At 36.7% G+C, this 23,764-nt stretch overlaps 1 protein-coding gene across 8 annotated transcripts in view; it reads left to right on the forward strand.

Moving 5' to 3' along the window:
- SLC4A10 (solute carrier family 4 member 10) overlaps nt 1-23,764 on the forward strand; it is a 262,310-nt gene that overhangs the window by 181,526 nt on the left and 57,020 nt on the right. For all 8 annotated transcript variants that reach the window (XM_036996105.2, XM_036996103.2, XM_036996108.2 and 5 more), the window contains 5 exons: nt 1,620-1,766; nt 8,626-8,726; nt 11,632-11,806; nt 12,363-12,496; nt 12,898-13,143. In XM_036996105.2, coding sequence (XP_036852000.1) covers nt 1,620-1,766; nt 8,626-8,726; nt 11,632-11,806; nt 12,363-12,496; nt 12,898-13,143 — 803 coding nt within the window. The remainder of the gene's footprint in view (nt 1-1,619; nt 1,767-8,625; nt 8,727-11,631; nt 11,807-12,362; nt 12,497-12,897; nt 13,144-23,764) is intronic.

Genomic DNA, 23,764 nt, shown 5'->3' on the forward strand with positions numbered 1-23,764 from the left:
TCCCAGGAAGATCTCCTCTTGAGATCCTTACCTTAATTACATCTGCAAAGACTCTGATTTCCAGGAAGGTCACCTTCTGAGGTTCAGGCGGACATATATATTGAGAGGGCACTCACTACTCAAAACATTCTAGTGAGGAAATCTCGGCGAAGACGGCAGAGTGAGGCCCCGTGAGGAACACAAGCCTTCTGGCAGAATTCTCTATGAGCGGACATTCACTGTAGCTGTGCTTTCAGTGTCTCCATATTCATTAATATGTGCAAATTTATAGTATTGAAAAATAAATGGCACCACAGTTTGTATTCCACAGTGTAAGTATTGTCACTTACATGCACATATGTTTCATGTTACAATACGTTTCTGCATCTAAGACTAGGACATTACATGAAGATATAAACTTTGAGACAGGAGTGTGCCTGGAATATCTGGGGATCAGCAAAGAAGACAACAGTGTCTTAGCAGGAGGGAAAAAGGGAGAGAACAGTGGGCAGTAGGGTCAGGGAAGTAATGGGCCGGGCTGTATAGGCCCTTTATTTTTCTGTTCCACTTCATATTATGTGAGATACAGAAAGTTTCAGAATATTTTTATTATGTTAGGATACATTAATTTTTCCCATTTATCTTTAACTTTTCCCATTTAAATTAAGTATATCATTCCTCTGGATGTTAGTTGGTGAGACTGCCTTATGCTGCAGAATGACCAATTAAAATCTCAGTGCCTACAAGGATTTATTTCTATCATGTCATGTGTCCATCACAAACTGGCAGAGGGATTCTGGTCACTATAGTCATTCAGGAACCCAGGATTATTTAAGTTCCATCTCAACCCATTTTCTCAGTTACTCACTTTGGCAGACAAAAGGCAATGAGTCACACACTGGCACTCATAACTTCCATTTGAAAGTGACATATATACACCTAAATAGAACACACCTAATCCCAGTATCAAAGGAGGCAAGGAATGCAATCCTACCATGTGTCTAGAAGACCCACGTGTCTGTCAATAGCCTAAGTGAGTACCACGCTGTGTGTGCACATGCAAATGTAACATACTTTGAATGGAAATATATTTTCTGCCCTGTATGTATATGATATACATCCAGAAAATACTAATTTATAACCTTATTATTTAACCTTTTTGTTTATATTTATAACCTTATTATTTAAAAATTGAACCAAATTGACATTTTTAATTAGTTTATGTATGCCCAGTTATAAAGATTGCTAACATTTCTAATATGTTCTAGAAATTTTTATCTCTATTTTTCAGCAAGGGCATCTTTTAGAAAGTTTGATTTACCCACGCATAAATAAGCTTTGCCAAACTTGAATCTTTAATTCTACTTTAATGAGCTTCTTTTCATCCTCCTTTCCCTTTCTCTAATTCTTGCCTTTGGAAATTTCAACATTTATCCTGACATTCTAAGAAAAATATGTATTACTGTGTATTCATAGAATAAACAAAATAATAATATTTTACATTAAAAAATTCTTTAGAGCTACCTATTTCTTCAAATTATTATAATCACATATAAGATAACAAGGAAATGAAAACACTGAGCACATTAAGATTTTATAATTTTTTTTATCTATAAATGATATGTCTTTTCCTTTCATAGGTATTTCATGATGTTGCTTACAAAGCTAAAGACCGTAATGACTTGGTATCGGGAATTGATGAGTTTCTGGATCAGGTCACTGTTCTCCCTCCAGGGGAGTGGGATCCAAGCATTCGAATAGAGCCTCCCAAAAACGTTCCTTCCCAGGTATGTACATTTGAAAATACTAAAAAAAATCCCATCATTTTGTTGTCTTCTAAATACATGTACTGAAATAGCATGACCCATCAAAAAGATTCAAATGACTCAAATTATAACCTCGGTGGTATTGTGACTTATCATAAGAAATATGTATTTGGTCTTCATCCTTGGTTTCTGGCACAGAGCTCCTAAAACTCTTGAAATAGCCTTGGTGTCCAGAGCGACACAGGTGTCTTCTGTTATGTTAATGAGGTGAGCTTCGTAACTCACCTAAGATTGGGACTCGTTGCCGGTGGAGCCAACCATGTGACCAGAGGGCTGGAAATTTCAGTCGCATCCTCCCACCTCTGGAGAGGGCAGAGTGTTTGGGGGATTGAGTTCAGTCATCAGTGGCCAGTGGTTTAATCAATCATGTCTGTGTAATGAAGCCTTCATGAAACCCCAAAAGGACAGAGTTCCGAGAACTTCTGGGTGGTGAACCCATGGGAGAGTGGTGTGCCTAGAGAGGCCGTGGAAGCTCCTTGCCCTGTCCCTACACCTTGCCCTTTGCATCTCTTCCATCTGGCTGTTCATGAGTTATATCCTTTTACAATAAACTAGTGACCTAATAAGTAAATGTTTTTGTCAGTTCTGAGAATCACTCTAGGAAATTGAACCCAACGAGGAGCAACTTGAGGACCTCAGAGTCATAGCCAGTTTGGAGGGTGGGGAGTCTTGCAGGACTGAGCCCTCAGCCTGCGGGATCCGATGCTATCTCCAGGAGATAGTGTCAGAATTGAGTTGTAGGACCCCCAGCTGGTATCCGGAGCATTGCTTGTAGAGATGGGGAACACTTCCCCTCTTCTTCTCACGTTGGAATTGGCACCAGACCTATTTGATCTCTATGAAAGCAAGACCATGAGGTTACAATCTTCCTTGATCCTGTCCAGCACAACTCACGGAAATGTTTGGTGTATTGATGATATGCTATGAAATCAAACAAATCCCATATACCTGCAAAGATTTTAGAAATACCTTAAAACATATTATACTGGAGGAAAATTAAAGTTTTAATAAAGATATAAAATATGGCTTGAGAGAAAGCCCTCTAGTGTATTTCTATATTCTGATACATCACTTTGAAATTGGCCAGGATAACGAACATTCAAAGGCATGGCTTAGTCATATCATATAGAAGGCTCCCTGTCACTGCTGATCACATTTATGACTGGGAAGAATTTTTTATTATAATTCTTATGTTTATATTATCTCTGTGTGGGCATATGGTATAAAAAATGTAAAAATTCTGCCTATAAAAAACTAATATGCATTTTACTCATGGTACAAAACCAGAAAGAGAAATAAAGACAATATAGTTCAAAGTCATTTTCTAGCTGCAGGCACGACTTTGTTAAGATTGGTGGCCGAATGTTTGTTAAGCCCACTCGTCATATTGCCACCTCTATTTCTACTGAATCTGCCTCCTACAACCCTCCCAGTTGTCATCTACTCAGCCTGGCTTTGGCATTTGTTCTGTGGAGTCCAGCTTGGTCTGACTCTACTGCCTGCATTAAGGTAACAGGTGGCTTTAATTGACCCAGCCCTGTACCTAGTTTTTCTAGTTAGCCAGAGGTGGACAAATGAGCAGGTGTATCACTCAACCATGAGTATGTAAAAGGGCCACCTCAATTTCACTATTTCATAATTATTAAAGACTATTTACTTTCCTTTTCTCAGTAATTACAATTGTGTGATTGTATAATTGCAGCCACATAGTTTCTGCTGATCTGTTACTAAACTAAAAGAAGTCACTTAAGGAGTAATTTTAAGGGTTATAGATTGTCTTGTTTTTGTACTGGTATGCATCTTTGCACTTATAATATTAAGAAATCAGCAATATAATGCTTCCTGAAGTAATAAGAAAGAAACATTTTAATTGATATTATTTGGGAAAATCCATTGAAAATGCTAATACACTGAGGATGAGACTTTTAAAGTTACTTATTAACACTTATTAGTTTTTCAAACATAGAACTGAAGTCAGGCATTTTTGAAAACACCTTGCATTTGAGGAATTATGTTTTTGAGGAAAGTTGCATATGAGCTTTGTATTTTTTAAATTATTTTGATGAGACTCTTTAAAGTCAGTATTAATTATTAGATTGTGGGTATTGAGAGGCAGTTGTAGGAAGAACATTGAATTAAGAACCAGGGCACCTATGTCCTGCTGTTATTTATTTGTATGATCTTGAACAGATGCCCTAACTTCTCTGTATTGGCGTTCTATATTGGTATGTCCAATAGAACTTTCTACAATGATAGAAATGTTCTATATCTATGCTATCTAATAAGTCAAGCTACCTGTGAGCCCTAGAAATGTGGTTATTGAAACTGAGAAACTGATTATTAATTTTAATTAACTTACATTTAAATAACCACATGTAGTTAGTGGCTATTTAAGTAATAGAAGTTTTACACAATGAATTTGAATTCGAGATATACTATATGCTTCTTTACATTAGTGTTTTTTAGAAGTATGTTGTAATTGAATCATAACTACTATGAAACTATGTTTTCTTCTATTAAATGGAACAAAATGAATTAAAACATATTAAGCACTCTAACTTCATATTTCTTCAAATATTTTCCCCCATGGGATAATTTCCATGGGTTATTCTTTTGATGTGTCTAAATCACAGAATTTTTAATACTTTTTCTTTTCAGTTAAGAGAATAACCTGTAACCTCAAGAAACAACCCTGAAAATATTCATTAGAACTTTGTGTCAATTATTATAATTACTCCCTGTCTACTCTCAACCTCTTTGCTTTTTTTTCACCCCATTTACTTGCTTGTTGAAACCACAGCCCTCTGTGACTAACTCTTTAGTGTGTGCTGCATTGATGCAACTGACTGTGGCTGAAGGGCCTGTAACTACACTGTCTGATCTCATGTAATTCATGACCACATACCTCAGGTGGGCCTTGAATGTTGCAAGTTCATCATGCTGCAACAGTCTAGTCCAGTCATTCTCTGTAGATGACTACTGCACACCTGTTTTCTCTCCTCAAACCTCCAGCACATCCTTCCTGACACTCACTTTTTGCAGGAAGTTGACTTGCTTCCTGCTTCCCTAAGAAATTTGAAATGATTAAAAAGAAAACTTCCATAGATGCCTGCCACCACATGTACCTACCTACCTGCACCCACACCCACATCTTCTGCCTTCCCTTATCTTTCTGTTGAATTATCCAATGGCAGACTTCTGCTTGTGCACTGGATCCCATCTCTTCACACTTACTCAAAGACATTACTCCATTACTTCTTTCTTTCTCCCATTTATCACCAATTCTTTTGTTCTGTATTCTGTCATCTTTGTTAGCATGCAATGTCATTAATTTACAAATTTCAGAGAGCCCTCTACACCACTGCCACTGTCTGCTACTCACCCATTTCTTTGTTCCCCTCTGCAACCAAATGCCATAGACGAGTTTTCATTACTACCCTGTCTCCAACTCCTGTCTGCTAATTCTCTGAAACCTGCTCCAATAAGGCTTTTGCCCCCAATTATTTCACTGAAATTACTTACATAAAAGTCACCAAAAATCTCCACGATGCTAAATCCCATGCTTAATACTCTGTCTGCATTTAACTTAGCTTATCAATTAGAACATTTGACAGAGCTGATGACTTCCTTTTTCTTGATGTACTTTCTTTGCTTGGCTGTCATAACACCGCATTCTTGATTCCCCTCATTCTTCCCTGGCCATTCCTCAGTGTCTTTTGCTGGGTCTTCCTGTTCTCTCTGATTTCTTTAAGAAGTGATGGAGGGCTCAGTCCTTAGCTGTCTCCTCTCCTCTCCTCTGTTTGCACTCATTCTCTTGGTAATATCATCCATTCTGGTATAAACTTTAAATCCTCTTTCAAATTTATTTTTCACCTTTAACTTGAGAGTTATTCACCCAAATGCCTATCCGGAGTCTCCACTAGGATGTCCTGCAGATCCTAAAACAATATGAACTGAATTGTAGTTCATTACATTTCCGTATTTGTGCACATCTTTGCACATATTAGAAAAGGCAGTGTAATGCTTCCTGAAGTGTTAAGAAACTGATTTTTTCCCCCTCAAAACCTGTTCCATATGCACCTTTCCATCTTACTAGATGCTAACTCCATACTTACAGTTGATCAAGCCAAAAACATGTAGCTCTGAGGGGAAAATATATTCCCAGCCCAGGGGAATTACCTTTGAAACTGAAATCAGTCAAAGGGAGAAATAAACTGGGGGGAACCCATTTATTGCCTACAAGCAGTCGCTCCCCTCTGCCCGCTCGAGTCTCTCATGACCTGGCTGCAAAAAAAGACCCACCCAACCTCTCCGGCCCAGACATGCCCTCGCTCCCCCATGTAATCCCCTGTTGATGCGGAGATGGACTGCTCCTCTCCACCCCTTGGAATAGCCTATTGATACGGAGATGCACTGAGGCCAGGTGGGAGATTCTGGAAATGTTGCAATTTTACCCACAACGTATATCCTTTTCTCTTATACCTGACTTCCCTTCTTCCAGAAAACACTCAGCGTTGCCTTCGATATTTATCCAGAATTATACCCTCTCTTGCTATTGCCATTGTCAGCACCCCAGTTCAAGCTGCCGTCATATTTCTCCTGGGTCATTGAAATAGCCTCCTAACTGGTCTCCTTATTTCTACCTTTGGTCTCTAGAATCTGTTCTCAGCACAGACTGTGCTCCGAGTTAGATCCCACTACTTCTTTCCTCAAAACTGTCAGAAGTTCCTCATTTCAGAGAGAATGAAAGGCAGTTATTTGCAATGGCCTAGACACCTGTACAATCTGGCCTCCTTTGGCCTCCGCAAGTCATCTCCCACCGCTTTTTCCCTTGCCTCACTCCTCTCCAGCCCTGCTGGCCTCCTTGCCCCTTGTTCTGCACGTCCTGCAGCCACACTCCCGCCTTCTGCGTGTCCCTCCATCTTCCTTCTGCCCGGACACCCACCAGTTAGTTAGTCTCACGGCTGCTTCCCGTGCCTCCCCAGGGTTCGCTCGGACAACACTCTCTCACTGAGCCTGACTGACCACTCTGTTTATGGTTGTGACTCTTTTCCCCCCACCCATCCTGTACCTCAGACCTCCTCTCACTCTGCTCTAAATATTTTTCAATAGTTTTTAATCTCTCTAAGACACTATAGAATTAATTTGCTTATGTCTTTGTTCACTATTTGCCTTCCGCATTAAAATGTAAATTCCACAGGCCTGATTTGTCCATTGGCATTTCAGTGGCCAGGGCGAGGATAACACAAATTGGTCCTCAATAAGTATTTGTTGATTGAATTAATAACGTGTATAATTTGAATGGTCAAATATGTACTCACTCACTGTTTTATAATATAATAAAGATACGTGTGTTTCTGAACAAAGAAATATTTCCTATATTTTCCTCAGAATTTTCCTTGGTACTATGCACCCTCTTCTCTTTCAAACACCTTTTCCCTTACTATAAGATGAACACTCATAGAAGAAACAGGTATTTTAGAAAGGCTAATATCTTTCATAGTTTATCATTTGCCTTATCAATGTATAGTTTTCCCATTGTAAAACGATAAGTTGGCTTACCTGGTAATGGGTGATACCTAGAAGACCAAATGATATCATTTGCTTTCTGAGACTGTGGAAGCTAAGAACAGTCCCCTAGGTGATTATTGGATTTTGAGGGTCACTCTTGAAGCCCTTCACTAATATATGCCGATTACTTACCTATAGAGGTGGTTCCTTCATAAACTGACAGACACTTTGCTTTTATCTTTGAACTTCAGATCCATGTATCTGTTATGCCTGGGAAATTGTAAAAATATTAAGCGATGAACTTTCCTTTATTTTGTGCATTTCAAAAGTTATTTTCTCATGTTTTAAACCATACCATTATATCTAAATGTCTCATTCTATATAAGATCATTTGATAATTCACTTTTTTTTTGTTCTTCAAGTTTACACTAAACATGGAGAACAGGTTTACATGTTTATTTTGGAATGGCAGTTAAATAAAAACTTTAATTTTATCACTTTAACATTTTTTATTATCTCTTTAAGCACTCGTGAGAATATTTGTATGCACAATAGGTAGGATTTTCTGATCTTTAAAAATCTCTGTCATTAATAAAAGTGGGTGGAATAGACCTGTGGGAAAATAGCACTTACATAAACCTCAGCTAATTTGTCATTGGCTCAGTTAGAAACTTCCTTTTTCAATATAGTCTTTTGGATATTTATTAGTCTGAAAGAATCATACTGTAAATCATTCCTTGAGTAGGAAGATGTCAGCCAATATCAAAGAAAGAACACACTTAAAAAGTAGCTACTGATAAAAGTTATTTCTTATGTAACAGTTGAACTCTGCCAGGCAAATAATACCATCGTAAATGACACCTCCTCATCCCAACCAACCCTGACACTGGCTTCTCTTTGTCCCTTTCTCTTACTTCATTTTTCTTTGTAGCTTTATCTCTGCTTGACACTAGGTACTGTCTCCACAAATAGAATGTATTTTTCTTGCTCATCTTTGTATCTCTAACATCCATAGCAATGAATGGCATACACTAGTCACTCAATAAATATTAGCTGAAAGACCGAATAAATGTCCATCACCTCCTTTAATCTCTCAACCATGATAATTGGTACTGTTACTACCACCCGTAAATGGAGGAGAGGACTGGAGTTTTCAGATTTTACATGTCTTCTTGGGGGTCATGCAGCAAATAAGTAGCAAGGACCCGGGTTCTTAGCTACTGTGCATATTGATTCAAGGGAAAAGAATGTTTCTGTACTTTACAACTAGCACCTGAAACTAAAAAGCAAAAACAAAAACTTCCCACAGGAGAAGAGGAAGATTCCTGCTGTGCCAAACGGAACAGCAGCTCCTGGGGAAGCAGAGCCCCACGGGGGACATAGTGGCCCTGAACTCCAGCGAACTGGAAGGTGAGCGGAAAGAGCTTGTGTGGGATTTCGAATTTTATGTGTCAGGAGTTGCTGTTTTGAAATTTAATATTTTTTAAATACTTTGAATACCTACTCTTTGGGGGTGAAAATACCAATTCATTTGTTTTTTCTCTAGTTATTACTGATTGTCATTACTATTAAGCCAGAACAGCGTATATACCATTCCATTTTATCTTACTTAGTCTTTCATTTTGCTATGCATAAAATGCATTCACAGTTTCTCAGTATGAGTCAGAAAACTGTCAGTTGCCCTTTCCAAAAGAGCCTGTCAAAAGTTTCAAGTTCAAGATGGAAATAAAAATAAACACCAAGAACTCAGTCTTATAGACCCTATCTCATTACATGCAAGTAGGATGTATATAATAGTATTTTTCATTTTTATGGCTGTAATTTGAAAGAGCTATATGATTTATTTTTCTAATCACACATCCTCGAAGAGATGAAAGCTTCAATTTATTTCTTAAAATGGTTCTTTATGGTTTTTTGACAGCTTGTCTCTCTCCAAGCAATGTGTGAGCAGAAAATCAGAAACCCTTGGGAGGGTCTCTCTTCAGGGAATTTGTACTCACAGCCTCCATTATAATTGAAGGCAACTGGGAAAGCTTTGCAGGATTGGTGCCCCCCTCCCTTTAAGGCCATTTCCTGTACGGTTTTCACTGTGTCCTCTAAGCTGGCTTTTCAGTTTCTGACAACTCTGCATTTAATTCTCTGTTCTTTCCCTTTATCTATATTTTCTCTCTGAGGAAATGTCCTTTAACATTTTCCTCAGGTTCCGTACACAATTTGAGAAGGTTCAAACCATTTTTTTCCTTTTTCCTTTACTGAAGCATTGTGACTCCTGCTGGTTTTCATATTTTCAAATGCTGTCTTTTTATTTTTGGTGGGTTTTTTTTCTCTCTCTCTCTCTCAGGTATAACATGCCACATAGCTTAGATGTTTTTCAAAGTTCACTTTTCCTTACTGCTTCCTAAATCCTCCCAGGTCACCAATGTCCGGTATCTTCGCTTCTCCAGAGTTCTTCCACAGATTCTGTTACCGACATGAAGTGTCCATTACTCATCTGCTCTCCTGGAGTTGCTGGTGTACATCCGGGCTGCTCTTGCACTGTTCTCTGCAATGACCTCCCACTTCCGGAATTAGATTTTTGCTGCTAAAAGCACGTTTATTACAGTAATATAATAGCCATTTAGACTAATGTATACCCTGATAAGTAATTATTTAGAAAACAATGTCTAATAAAAACTGCTCTCAAACCTATAAATGTTAACTATAATAGTTCATAACCATCTCAAATTCTTTTTGGGAGTAGATGGGATATAAATAATAAATGAATGAATAGATTAGTAGATTAAATCAGTTTTGAATTGTGACTTTGACAAGTTAAGAAATCATTCATAAATGATCCCCCAAATAAAAAAAATGCATGTATTTTGCCTAACACCAGGTAGGGGAATCTAAGATAATCTTTGTATGTGTGTGTTTCTCAGATTGTCACCAAGCTTCTCTGAGTTTTAAATGTCCATTTTCCAATTGAAATTTCATCCTTCTCAACCTCTCCTACGCCATATCCCTCTGGTAGAACCAATCACTAGGAAAACATAGTGACTCATTCACTCTCATAATAGTAAGATAGTTACTAATACCTTAATGTTGTGTCTATGTCAGTCAGATTAGGGCAATTAGAAATAATAGTCAATTTTTAGTTATTCTGAAAATATATATTTTTCAAGGCAAGCCACAATTTGTTTCTCAGGGAAACGATTGTTTTGGGAAGTGATTTTTAGATTGTCAAATAAATATTCCTTTAGAAGTCATTTTTTTTGCATAATCTAAGTATATTCAGCATATTGGCAGCATATTATAACATAATATAATTTTTTTAGCCTCCATGTAGGAACTTAGTCATAGCCTTATTAATTTAACATGACGTTTTTATTACATGGAGCACAAAGAACCTTTAGTAGTCAGGGGTTAAGTATGCATATTATTATCAAATGTTCAAAGAATAAAAATACCTGTTCATGAATGTTCTCATCCCTAAGTAGATTAAAAAATGTTCATCTTCATATTTTAGACAGCATTTCATAACTTAATACTACCCTTCCCATGCACACTCCAAATCTTTCAGTGTGCTTGTTGGATATATTTAGAATAAATGAATTTATACCAAGTAAGGTCATTATCATCTTGCAAATGATAGATGTTGGAATGTTTAGACAATAGCAGATCAGTTACATTTACCTACGTTGGTTATTATAAGGTCTCCATCTTAGTTTCCTCAAAATGAAAACAACTATGGAACCTATCTGTCTCTACTAAGTTTTACTGTCATTCATAAGACCATTTAGGTGCCTGCCTGGAACAATAGCTGGTGAGGAATTTTTTTGGCACAGGGTGTAGGTAACTGGAGCCATGGTTAAACTCTAGTTTTTCTCTCCAGGGTGATGTTCACTATTGGAGTATGTAAAAGCCAATTTACCCTCTCTCCTTCACTTCCTGCTATGCTACATGGGATGTAAACAATTAGAAAATACTACCAATGGTGGAAGGTAGTTGGCCTGAGTTTAGGGATTGGCTGATACAGAAATGCAACAGAGACTGAAGTAATCATTAAATCTCACTATTTGAATTTTGGCATGAATAGTTCTGAACCTTGTGTGAAAGAACCTAGGATTGTTTGGTTGTTGATACAGTATTTGGTTAGGAATTGGGTGACACAGTGGTGCAAAACCATCTCTGTAGATCATGACGATGCAAGGTTTATGTGAGCCTCATCTCTGCTGGTGGAAAACATACTGTGACCTGGCAACAAAGTAAATGAGCATTCTGATTTGTGTGTTTTTTATATTTGGATTTCACTGTTGTGTTTTTCCCCCTGTCTTAGGATTTTTGGGGGCCTTATTTTAGATATTAAAAGAAAAGCTCCATACTTCTGGAGTGACTTCAGAGATGCTTTCAGCCTGCAGTGCTTAGCATCTTTTCTATTTCTCTACTGCGCGTGTATGTCTCCTGTCATCACATTTGGAGGACTGCTGGGAGAAGCAACTGAAGGACGGATAGTATGTATCGTGCTTTTCTCTGAACTTCGAAACTTAGTTTTTAAGATTTGTAGTTAGATAAATGAGCATTTAGTTTCAGATTCCATTATGAGGAGAGATTTGGTATACAGTCCGGCAGACCAGCTTCATATGAATTTCCTAGCTGGCTAGGTGGAACTGGTAATCTAGGAGTGAAATATCTCAGGATAATTATTTCTTAGTCTTACACAAAGTTTTGACCTCATCCCTGGCCCCCCAGTCCTAGGCTAGCTTTGGGCGCTGGTTCCCTTCCCATTTATACAGGCCGTGCTTTTGTCCAGGCAGTTACCATGAATATATGTAAACTTGTAGAAAGTGAAATAAAAGCAAGACAAGGAACGTAGGGAGGGCACATCCCTGTTCACTGCCCATCATATTCTGCCGACTGCCCGCCCCTTTTCTTAAGCTCCCACCTGACATTCCTAGGCTTTTCATAGCAAAGAAAAAAGAATATGTCCATGTATTTTGAGCTTTCTCTCCCTAGTTGTACCGGCTTGCTGTCTAGCTTAGATAATGGATCGTTTATATCTCCACACAGAGTGCAATCGAATCTCTTTTTGGAGCGTCCATGACTGGGATTGCCTATTCTCTCTTTGGTGGACAGCCTCTCACCATATTAGGCAGTACAGGACCAGTTTTGGTGTTTGAAAAGATCTTGTTTAAATTTTGCAAGTAAGTGTTATATACTTGTGGCCCTTAGCCCCTTTCTGTTTCTCTGCTGTATCTATACTTCCCCCAGCATCACATTTGGAGGTCTTCTGGGAGACGCGGAGGTGGCTGGTTTGATTCGGTTTGACATAGTTGTCTCTCTGTGGAAATAAAGGAGAAGAAAAGATTTGTGTGTATTGGTATAGAATATCCATAAAAAGTCATATGCATCTCTAAGCATTGAAAACCCTCTTTTAGTTTTGGCCCCTTAAATGTTCCCTTTAGACAAAGTTCTGAGTTTTAGATACTCACGGAATGTGAAGCATATTTACTTTCATTTCCTGAATTTGGCTTATTTCCGTTTATTTAAAATGGCAGCAAGCTGTTAAGTGACCTTCTTTCCACTGCTCTTTTCCCCCTTCCAGAGAAAATGGGCTGTCCTACCTGTCTTTAAGAGCTAGTATTGGACTTTGGACTGCCACTCTGTGTATCATACTTGTGGCCACCGATGCGAGCTCTCTTGTCTGCTATATCACCCGCTTCACTGAAGAGGCTTTCGCTTCTCTGATTTGCCTCATTTTCATTTATGAGGCCCTAGAGAAGTTGTTTGAACTCAGTGAAGCATATCCAATCAACATGCATAATGACTTGGAACTGCTAACACAGTACTCGTAAGTACCATTTCCTCTGTTGGCTAGGGGGCTTTTCTTTTTATAAATATTGCTATTGTTATAAGAAATATGAGGAACTTACTCAGCAGACAGAGTGCCTAAAATCCTGGACTCTCAGAATGGAGAAGGATTTTTAAAGTCATCTAATCAGCCATTCATCTGATACTTGAGTTCTCATTCAAAAAATTCTGCCAAGAATATCATTGTGAAGTTCTATTTGTCGGGCATTCCTTATTAAGTAGATAGATAATAAATCAAGGCCAATTTTACTATACAGAGATTTTGGTTTTACAGAATATACATGATTTTGGTTCCTTTAAAACTTTTCATTTGGTATAATCCAAAGAATCGTAACAGTGAAAATATAAGATTTTGGATTTAGAGCAATGAGGTAAAAGAGATTCATTGGGTCTAGATTGTACTAGCCTGATGTTTGAAAATATGATAAAAACATATATTAAAATCACTGAGTTGAAATGTAAATTTTCTTCTGAAACTTAGGACATTTATGAGAGTAACATCCAGGAATTGCCTATTGAAGATGAAATCACAGTTTAGGATTAAAGACAGGATTGGTCTATTGTACTTCCTAGTTTTAGTGTGATAGCAGTTTGGAATTTCCTAAGGCTGTGTTTGCAGAGTATATGTGGACTAGTTAAAACTAGTACACTTTTAACTTTAAGAAACAGTATTGGGTTGGGGGGTGGTGACAGAAGTAGAAGCCAGTTTACAAAAAATTAAGAAGGGAGTAGGTGATAAACAGGGAGAATATTATGCCTTTCTTTGATTTAATTTTAAGATTTCTTTGCTTGTGTTTATGTATATATTTTTATACAACAAATATTTGAAGCAGTGTGTTCTTTGTAAGGTAGTTATAACCTTTGCACCAACCACCAGCACTCTTCTTATAAACTGCTTAGATATGGCCTCAAGTCCTTTGAAGATTTATTGTCTTTATTTGCTACTAGAAGAAATTTAAATTGTTGAAATTAGGCCAAAATAGTGCAATGTTGCATTTTCTTAGAAAGAATTACATAATGATTCGGTGTTGAAACTAACCTGATTTTTAGTACTTTGAATTTTTCTTGGTCATTGGAGATCTTGTCCACAGAGCACCTCTGTTTTAGAGAAGAAAAGCCGGAGTGGAAATGTAAAATAACTTTCCCCATAAAAGCAAATAGGAACGTTGCTGTGAGCAGGGTTCAGAAGTGATGCAGGAAGTGTCAGGGACACTCAGAAAGTGAGCAGATGTGAAAAGCAGTTGGATCAGAATGAGGGAAAGATTGATACAGGCCTTCTCAATTATCTTCAGTTGAAAAGAGAGCAGGGCCACCTAGTTTTGATATCCTTTTTGGGCCATATAAAATTATCTTTGCTTGGATTTTCAAACCTACTACATTCCAGGCCCTCTGCTAGGTGCTAGGGAAATCATAAATAACAGTCTGTCCTCATTGAGATTCCAGTTTAGTAGGGAATGTAGACAAAGAGACAACACAGTGAAATGAGTGCTGGGTTAAGGGATTGGTACAGAATGCTATGGCACCACATCAGAGGAGTATGTAACCCAGATTTCAGGTTCAGGAATGACTTCCTGGAGGAAGTGACATAGAAGATGAAAAAACCAGCCGGAGTTAGGAAAGAACTGAGGAAGAGGTCAGGAACACATTTCAAATGGAAGGAATGGCATAGGATTGGATACAAAATTATATATTAATGCTTTGAAATATTTGTCCCAAATCATATAGGGAGTGGTAAAACAAGAAATTAGACTCAGACTTTATGACTGTGATATAACTTAAATTATGCTGATGAATACAAATAAGTTCTCCAAAAGAAACAACATGGAACACATAAAACAGGTAAAAGCAGAGCTATTCTGTTTGAAGTAGTGGGGAGGCACCAGTTGTCTATACTTCCAGCTATTTCCTGAACCTTCGGTGGCAGCTTCTAAAGTTCTTCGGTCTGAGGAACACTGTTCAAAACCCCCTGGTCTAGAAAGGAAAAGATCAGAAAAGCAAGGACTAAGCCCTGGATAATAGTCACAGTGTGAAGGAAGAAGAATGGAAAAAAAATGTGCCATTGATAAAAAATAAGAATGCGGTATTAGAAGAGAACCATGGATAATGTCAGATTGTAAAAGGCAAGGGGCTAGACTATATCAGGAAATCTTTAGAGATAATGGTGGTATAGAAATTGAACAGCTTAAGTGGAAGTGATCACTTTTAACTTTAAGAAACAGTATTGGGTTGGGGGGTGGTGGCACAAGTAGAAGCCAGTTTACAAAAAATTAAGAAGGGAGTAGGTGATAAAGAAATGGAAAAAGTATGCACAGGTCCCTTTGATGTTGACAAGGAAAAAACCCATAGCCTTCCAGACAGGGCAAAGAGGCCCCAAGAATGGTAATTCCAATTGAAAAGAGCTATGTATACTTGAGAATGAGGATAGAGACAGAGACAGAGGAATGATGGAAAGAGTGAGTAAAAGGGGATTGCAACCTCCAGGGAGTCAACCAGTGATGACATCAAGACAAATGGTGGGGTTAAGTAAGACAAATGCTGAGTGGATAATGTGAGAGCAGAAATAGCTTTGTTTGCCGTGATTCCTACGTGTCATGGTGACCAAGAGGAGGGCACAGGTCCTGACTTTCTCAACGTTTCCGTATTCCCTTTTTATAAAAAAAGATCTCTACAATTTTAAGCTAAACTTATGCTTTAATCACAGTGTGTGCATCTGAAACCTAACTGTTTGAAGGCTGAGCAGGAATATGTTCTGTGGCCTAAGGTGCCCTTCTCAACCCAAGTCAGGGAGGTAGAAGGGATGGGAAGACTGGTTCATCCTGATGAGTGGTGACGTTTTAGTGTCACCTGGCACTGAAATGGTTGTAAGAGAAACAGGGAGAATAAACCTCCTTGGGAAATGCAGTGCTGACCAGGTAACCTGCTGCATTGTCTTCACTCCATGATTCCTTCGCTTCTAGTACCACGTGTGTTGTATACATTGAATCTGATCTGCTGGCAATAATGGTGCTGCAGTTAGCTGCTCTTTGGAGAAACAAAACCCATCTTTCCTGCTGTGCATATAATGCATATATTTATTAGTATACTTTTAATCATGTACATTAAAGAAAATAAAAGTTATTGCTAATAATAATGGCTACTTTAATGTATTGTATAAACACACACTTCTGCACAAAGCATTTTCTGTTTCATGAAGTCCCCATGACACTTTTGGTGATTTTCTTGTCATTGTCCCTGTTTTTAATCAGTTTTAAAGTGTCATTGCACTCATGCTCACCTGGTTTTCTCCTGATGTTGCTGGTTCCATGCTTTCAGAGTTTGTTTGAAAAAATTTTTTAGAAAATGTCATAGCTAGGATGCAGTATATCTAACATTGCCATCTCTGCAAATTTAATTGCCTGTGTTTCCACAAATTTTGTTTAGGTGTAAGATATTGAAAAAGAGGCATCATATTTAGGATCTACATTTCATATATTCTCCTAGTTGGGGATCCTATATTCAGAGTTCTTGAAATTCATAGTTTTACTAATCAAATAACAAAATGTCTTTGATTTTTTAAAAAAGACTTTCCTAGTTCTCTGGCATCCTAACCTTATAATGTGATAGTATGTAGACCTTATATTTGAAGCTATATGCTTTCCTTTCATTGTGCCAAGTGCAAGTGTCAACATAATCAACTTCGTTTCAAGAATATATATATTACACCAGATGATCAAGCTGAATATGTCAAGTTAGCAATAAGTAATGAGTTTGTGGGAATAACTTTTTCTAGGTTGCTTGGATTTTAACAAATGGCAAAAATAGAATAAAGCATTCTGTTTATGTAAGATGAAATGCTCCTTCAATATAAAATAATAATCTAAAGCTTTGAAAGATGGCTAGCTAAAGAAAGATTGGAGTTGTATTAACTCTTTTCCATTGGCTGGGTCAAAAGCAAAGAGCCGGGTCTATTACTCTAGTTTCCAATATATTAAGACAATAGTTAAATAATAATTACCAAGCCATTAGAAAGAGTGATCTCACTACAAGGTTATGGGAAGGTTTTGTTTTTGTTTTTGTCTTCCTATCTCTCTGTTGTTTTTTCCAATACCCAACCTTCCACATAACTCAGGACAGTGATCTATTCTGAATAAATGTTATTTACTGATTGACACTATACTCAGAAAGGAATATTATTTCTCTCATCTCCTCAACTAGTTTCAGGCCTACTTTAAAGTAGAAAACATGTAACAATTGTATACCCTATAGTCCTAGCCTAATATTGTACATATAGCAAGTGATACTTAATGCATATTGATTAACTGAACATGTTGTAAAATAATTGACATCTCCTGACTTGACATACATGGTGACTGAGAAAATGATTGACATGACTGACAATCTTGTTTGTCAAGTAAAGACAATTGTGCTCTTAACACTGCCATAAAAGATTTCAACTAGAAGTTTTGAATAAACTTGAGATGTTATCTTAATGTGGGATAAAGATATACAAATATGGATCCATAAAACTAGTTCTGACTGAAAATTTGAGAGGATGTCAGCATGATGAGGTCATCTGGAAGAAAGAGGAAAGGCAGACTGCAACTACAGCAGAACTCCAGAGGTTGATTAGTGATACATGGAGGAAGGAGGTGGAAGGTAAATTCTCATAGTTCATTGACCTGTCAGCACTCACTACTCAATAAAGCATAAAACTCAGATTCAGAGAAACCCTTCTATTTACATGATGAAATTTATCCAGAATGCTTGCAACATAACTTTATATTTGTATGTGTTCATTTTTATAATGTATGTGCAACTCCACCAGATTCAACTCTGTAATGCCAGGTCCATGACTATCAGACACACCTTTGTACCCACTGTACTAGTAAAGTGCTTGACACATATCATAAAATGAGCATGTTAGTTGATGCTTCTATATTTCTGAAAATACTTCTTACAACTGATACGTACATTTAATAAGAGCTTTTTTCTCCCTTAAAAGCCAATATTAAGAAAGTGGATTATATGACATCTTAGAATCAAGTAAATATAATAGTAGACAATCAATAAGTGATTATTCAAAAAATAAACTTCTGGAATCCCTTGTCACTATTGATTAACCTGAACCCTTGCTGTCCTTGTTTTCCCTTCCTGTTTTTGAACTAAATTTTATTTCAATAATAAATTGATAAAGTCTTTTTTCTAGTAGCAATAGTATCCAGTACAAGTTTATTACTTACCTATTTTATCCTCACTGTTCCTAATGGATTATGAGTCATTTATGTATAAGATTAATGGCTCGCTATTTTTTTGTCTCCAGGGAACTAGCGGGTGGATAGATACCATAAGCCTTTGTTAAGTGTCTTTCAACAAAGTTACAGATCCACCATTAGCTGTTTTCCTTCTCTGTAACTATAGATTTGAAAACCTTGAATAGAATTATTTTTCATACTTTCTTGTCAAATTGTCCTCTGTAAAAGGGCAGAAATTTCCATGAGCATCCAATATTAAGAGAGTGCTAAGCAGGAGTTGGTGGTTTCTTCTCTAAGATGCAATGAATGGCCACAGTTCATGTGGCTGTGCCTCAGATATACAGTATTTCATTCGCTGAGATGTGATGACCACTTTCAGAATTCACAATCTTTGAATTACTGACCCCATTTTTCTTTACTTTCTGAGTCGACCCAGATTTAAGGATATATTCTAAAATATTTGAAGAGAATATAATGATGCTTTAATTTACATTAAAATACCTCAGCATAGACACTGTGGATGTTATGTTAAGTTGCAACCATGGGCAGATAGTATCTTCCTCAGGAGTCAAAGCTCCAGGAGTGTTAGCTAACATTAAAGCAGAGAACCTAAACTCCAGAATAGGTTACTACAAACCCATCTACTGCCTACATCTCAACTAATGCTAAGGCTTATTGGATGTGAGAAATGGATTTCATTGTTGAAAGTACTGGCTTATTAATCAGTGCACTGAACTACACTGGTAAAATTAAAGATCATCAATTTCGAACTAAATGAAATCAAAACACAGCTTTTAATGTTTGTGGGATGCAATGAAAGCAGTGCTTGAAGGGAAATTTATAACATTGACTGCATATATTAGAAAAGAAGAAGTATCTAAGTTAATTATCAAAGTATCAAGCTTAAGAAACTAGAAAAAGAAAAGCTAATTAAAAGTAAGCAAAAGAAAAGAAATAATAAAAATGAAGGGAGAAATCAATGAAATTAAAAACAGGAAATCAATACAGAAAATCAATGAACCAAAAAACTGTTGCTTTGTAAAGATCAATAAAATAAATAAACCTGTAGCTTGTCTAACTAAGAAAAAAAGAGAAAGGCTACAAATTCCTAATATCAGAAATGAAAGAGGGGATGTTGCTAAAGATCCCATGGGTCCTTTTTATTAATAAGATAAGAAAGTAATACTATGTAGACTATGCCCACAAATTTTATAACCTAAATGAAATGGGCCAATTCCTTGAAAGATGAAATCTGCCAAAACGCACACAAGAATATATAAATAACCTAAGTAGGCCTGTTTAATTGAATCATAATTAAAGAAATCGATCAATAATAATTTCCAAAAAAAGAAAACACCAGGCAACAAAAATATTGTGCTGAGAACACAAAACTGTAAAAAATAAAGTCTATAAAAAATTAAAGACAATTAAGATACATGATACATAGGAATCTAACAAGTGAGTTGTGTGGCTTCTAATCCTAGAAATTGCACTTGAAGCTTAGTTCCTAACTGATTCATTGTCCAGACATTTTTGGTGACTGGTGACAGCTGCAACATTACCAGAACCCTGTATATGGAAGATTCTAAGATCATTCTTGAATGAACCCTTCATGAAAGATGAAGTCAAAATATATAAAATAAGGAAATTTGAGTTTCAAAGAACTGGTGAAACAGGTTATAGGAAGTGTTTTGCCATATTTCCCAGTAAATGCTTGTTTAATATATATGTCTGTATGTTCAACTGAAAATATAGCATCCCTCATTTTTGCCTTCTGAGACATATTGGAGCATAATTAGCCTATAGTCTGTGAGATCATCAGCTTCTTGATATTTCTTCTAATTGCTGAAATTTTAAAATTTCTTTAAAGCATTGTTTCTCAACTACTGATTCCCATATAATCAGAGGAAAGCAGATAAAGCTTAAATAAGCAACCCAGTTTTCTTTTTTTAAATCAAGTATTCATAATAAAATATCCTTCCAAAAATTCCACTGGATTTTTATATCCTTAAAACCCATAGTAAATGAAAACATAATGAATAATAAAAGCATGTAGATATTTGACAGAACAGAAATACATAGCTATGAAAAGTTATGAACCATTACTCTAGCAAGTACCTAACAATTTCAGTTCTAAATTTCAGTTAAAATAAGTTTGTTAATGTTTTAATTCCAGGAAAAGTAACAATTTTTCTTTTCAAAGACCTTTATTTATGTATTTTTGAGTTTTTAAAATATTGTGTTTTATTTATGAAGATGTTTTATTTTTTTATTGCTATGAAGTTGGTGTACAATGTTATGTTTCAGATGTGCAACACAGTGACTGGATAATTGTATGCAGTACTAGATGCTTTCCACAATAGGTGTAGTTACCCCAATATCCTACCAAGTTTATACAGTATTATTGGTTAAATTTTCTATGTTGTACTTCCATTCCTATGTCTAACTTATTTTATTCAAAGTCCTTTTAAATATTTCACTTTATACTTTCTGAAATCTCATGGAGCAGATAAGATTTATTTAATATTAATGTTTAAGTTAATGACTAATGACTTATCAGTAATCAAAACATAATGAATATTAGAATCCACTTAATGTTATGGTTTCTCTATTAGATAGTGTTATCTTGGTCTGCCACCTGTAGGGCAGATTGCCATGAATTCTTCATGAGATTAGTATAACGGCAGTGTTGGCACTTTGTATATGATTTGATAATCTTGCTCAGGGTATCTGCCATTCTTATTGGGAAATTTTGAGCAAATTATTCTCATTCATGTAAAATGCTGCTACATTATTCATTCATTTCTACTTTGCTGAATATTTCAAGTATCACCACTACATACTTTATAGTATTAGCCATGCTAAATGAATGCTTAGAGACATTGCTAATAACATGTTTTGGAGAAAGAAACACTTTCCTTTAACTATGGAAATTAATATGTTAATTGCTCTGAACACTATTCTTCCTAGGTATTTATAGAACTAGCGAAATTCAGTTAGGGTAACATATTTTTCTATTTATAAATGCAATTCTTGATAATATAAGGTATGTAGCTCATGCATTTTATTATTTAACAAACAGGAAAACATCAAGGGAAGAAGTATATATTACATGAAACTCTGGGAAGGAAAACTTTATAAAAACATTCTATGGCTATAGCTCTTAGCTGCAGGCAAAACAGTTTTTTCCCTACTACCCAAAAGCTATCTTTATAAATACTCTGTCTGGAAGACTGTTCAGGTATTATCTGAAGGGTAACAAATATGTTCTGTAAATGAATCCTCATCGCTAGTCTCAGGGAAGCTTGTAAATAAGCGAGTTCTGCTGCTTCGCTCACTGCATCACATGGGTACCTGGTGTCTTTTCGGCCTATCAGAATTTTCTCTAAAGATAAATAATAGGAAGCTAATTTTATTCCCCCAGTTTTTCGTTTTGATATCTAAAAGAATGAAACAACCATGGTAGAATTTTTTTCAATTGAAAGAGCAGTTTTATGGAGGATAAGAGAGGTGATCTGGCTCACCCTGGAATCATGTCACTGGGTGTACAGGCTGATGTGCCTTCCCTTAAAATTTGTATGCGGAAGCATTGACCTTTCGCGCCTCAGAATGTGACTGTGTTTGGAAGCAGGGTCCACTGCCTTCCTGCTGCCTTCAAAGTGTTGTGCGATCTGTTCCTCTGTACTTCTCATTTCTTCCTCTACTACTTTTTCCCTCTGCTCCAGCCACACGGGTCTTGCCTTTTCTTAAACACAATTCTCATGTTTCTGGGTTATATGAAAAGTGTGTATTTTAACTTCATAGGAAACTGCCAACATGGCCGTACCATCCTGCGTTCCTATCAGCAATGTGTGGGAGGCTCCTGTCGCTCTGCATCTTCACCAGCGCGTCCTGTCCTGCTTATATAGCCGTACCGCTACCTATCAGGCTAATTTACTGTCTGCTCCCCTCCCAGAGCGATTGGTTCAGGAGGGGAGGCGATTTAGTCTGTTTTGATCACTGCTTTTCTAGTGTCCAGATGAGTTCCTGAAACAAAACAGATACTCAGTGAATATTTGTTGCATAAGTGAATGAATGTTGAACTAATTACACCTCCATTTAGAGCTAAAAAACAAACAGGGGTTCAGAAAGGTTTAGAGCTTACCCAAGTGGAAGAACTGGGGCTAAAACTCAAGACATCTAGCACTTGGTTGACCACTTGTGACACTGTACTGCATTACAGGCCACTGGTTTGCCCAAAATGATTTTTATGATGATTACATAGGCTATGGGAAGTTTGGATACATTTTAAGTTTATTTAGGTCTCTTAGATACTACCTTCAAGCAGTTTTTAATTTCCAACAGGAAGTATAAAATCTAAAAGTAGAGGATATGAATAATATTATACTTAAGAGGTGAGGTGGATTCTTAACTTTAGAGTTTGTTAGAGCATAAAAGTTCTTATTTTGATTATTAACAACTTCCCATAAATAGATATTTGACAAGGAGGGAAAAAATCTTGGTTAGAAATAAGTTTTACTGTATCCCATTGAAGCCCTACTTCATCTTATTATTTTTAAGATCTGGAAGGATACCTACAATATTTATAACACTTTGGGGGCAGAAGAAAAGTTTGTAAGAAAATAGGCTTATTTTCCTTGCATATTTTAAAGTGTTCAACTGACAATGTAGGCATGCCTTGTTTTGTAATTTCTTTCTAAGAATTAGTGTTATGATGTGAAATTTAAGCCCCATGGCAAGTCCTAGGAAGAACTAATGAGGGCAAGGTGGTGCTCATTGAATCAGCTCCCATGTATTCAAATTTATTTTATAATTCAGAAAAATAGCAACCTGTTAAACTCAAAGGCAGAATGGAGCAAAACATTTAAGCTACAATCAGTAGATCTGCCATTCTGTTCATAAATTCTCTTAGTCACTCGGCTCATTCCTTCAACATCCATAGATCTCTGTATAGTGTTAGTATTGATAGTATGGAAATGACTATTATATGTTCTCTACTGTCAGAGCTCAGTGGTTATCAAGAACCATATCAAGATGTGCTTTGCATATAGTGGCTACACAGAGAGTATTTGTTGGATCAATAAAAAGGAGGCAAATGATTGCAATATGGCATAATAAATATATACACCAGATATATGTATATCCAGGGAATGAAGTAACTACCCTGGGAAGCTAGAGCATTCACAGAAGAAGTGAACCCGAAGTTGCCACCCTCTCTCTGCTGTACCTGTCACTTGAGTTTACCGTACGTGGCGTATCTGTGTTTGCCACTCTCTTCATTGTCTCTCTGAGTTCTGCACGAGCAGGTCATAATGGAATTGAGGGCACTTAGGTAGATAGAATGGACCTCCTGGGAGCAATTGGCAGAGG

This window comes from Manis javanica, chromosome 7 (genome assembly GCF_040802235.1).
Source record: "Manis javanica isolate MJ-LG chromosome 7, MJ_LKY, whole genome shotgun sequence".
Taxonomy (NCBI): Eukaryota; Metazoa; Chordata; class Mammalia; order Pholidota; family Manidae; genus Manis; species Manis javanica.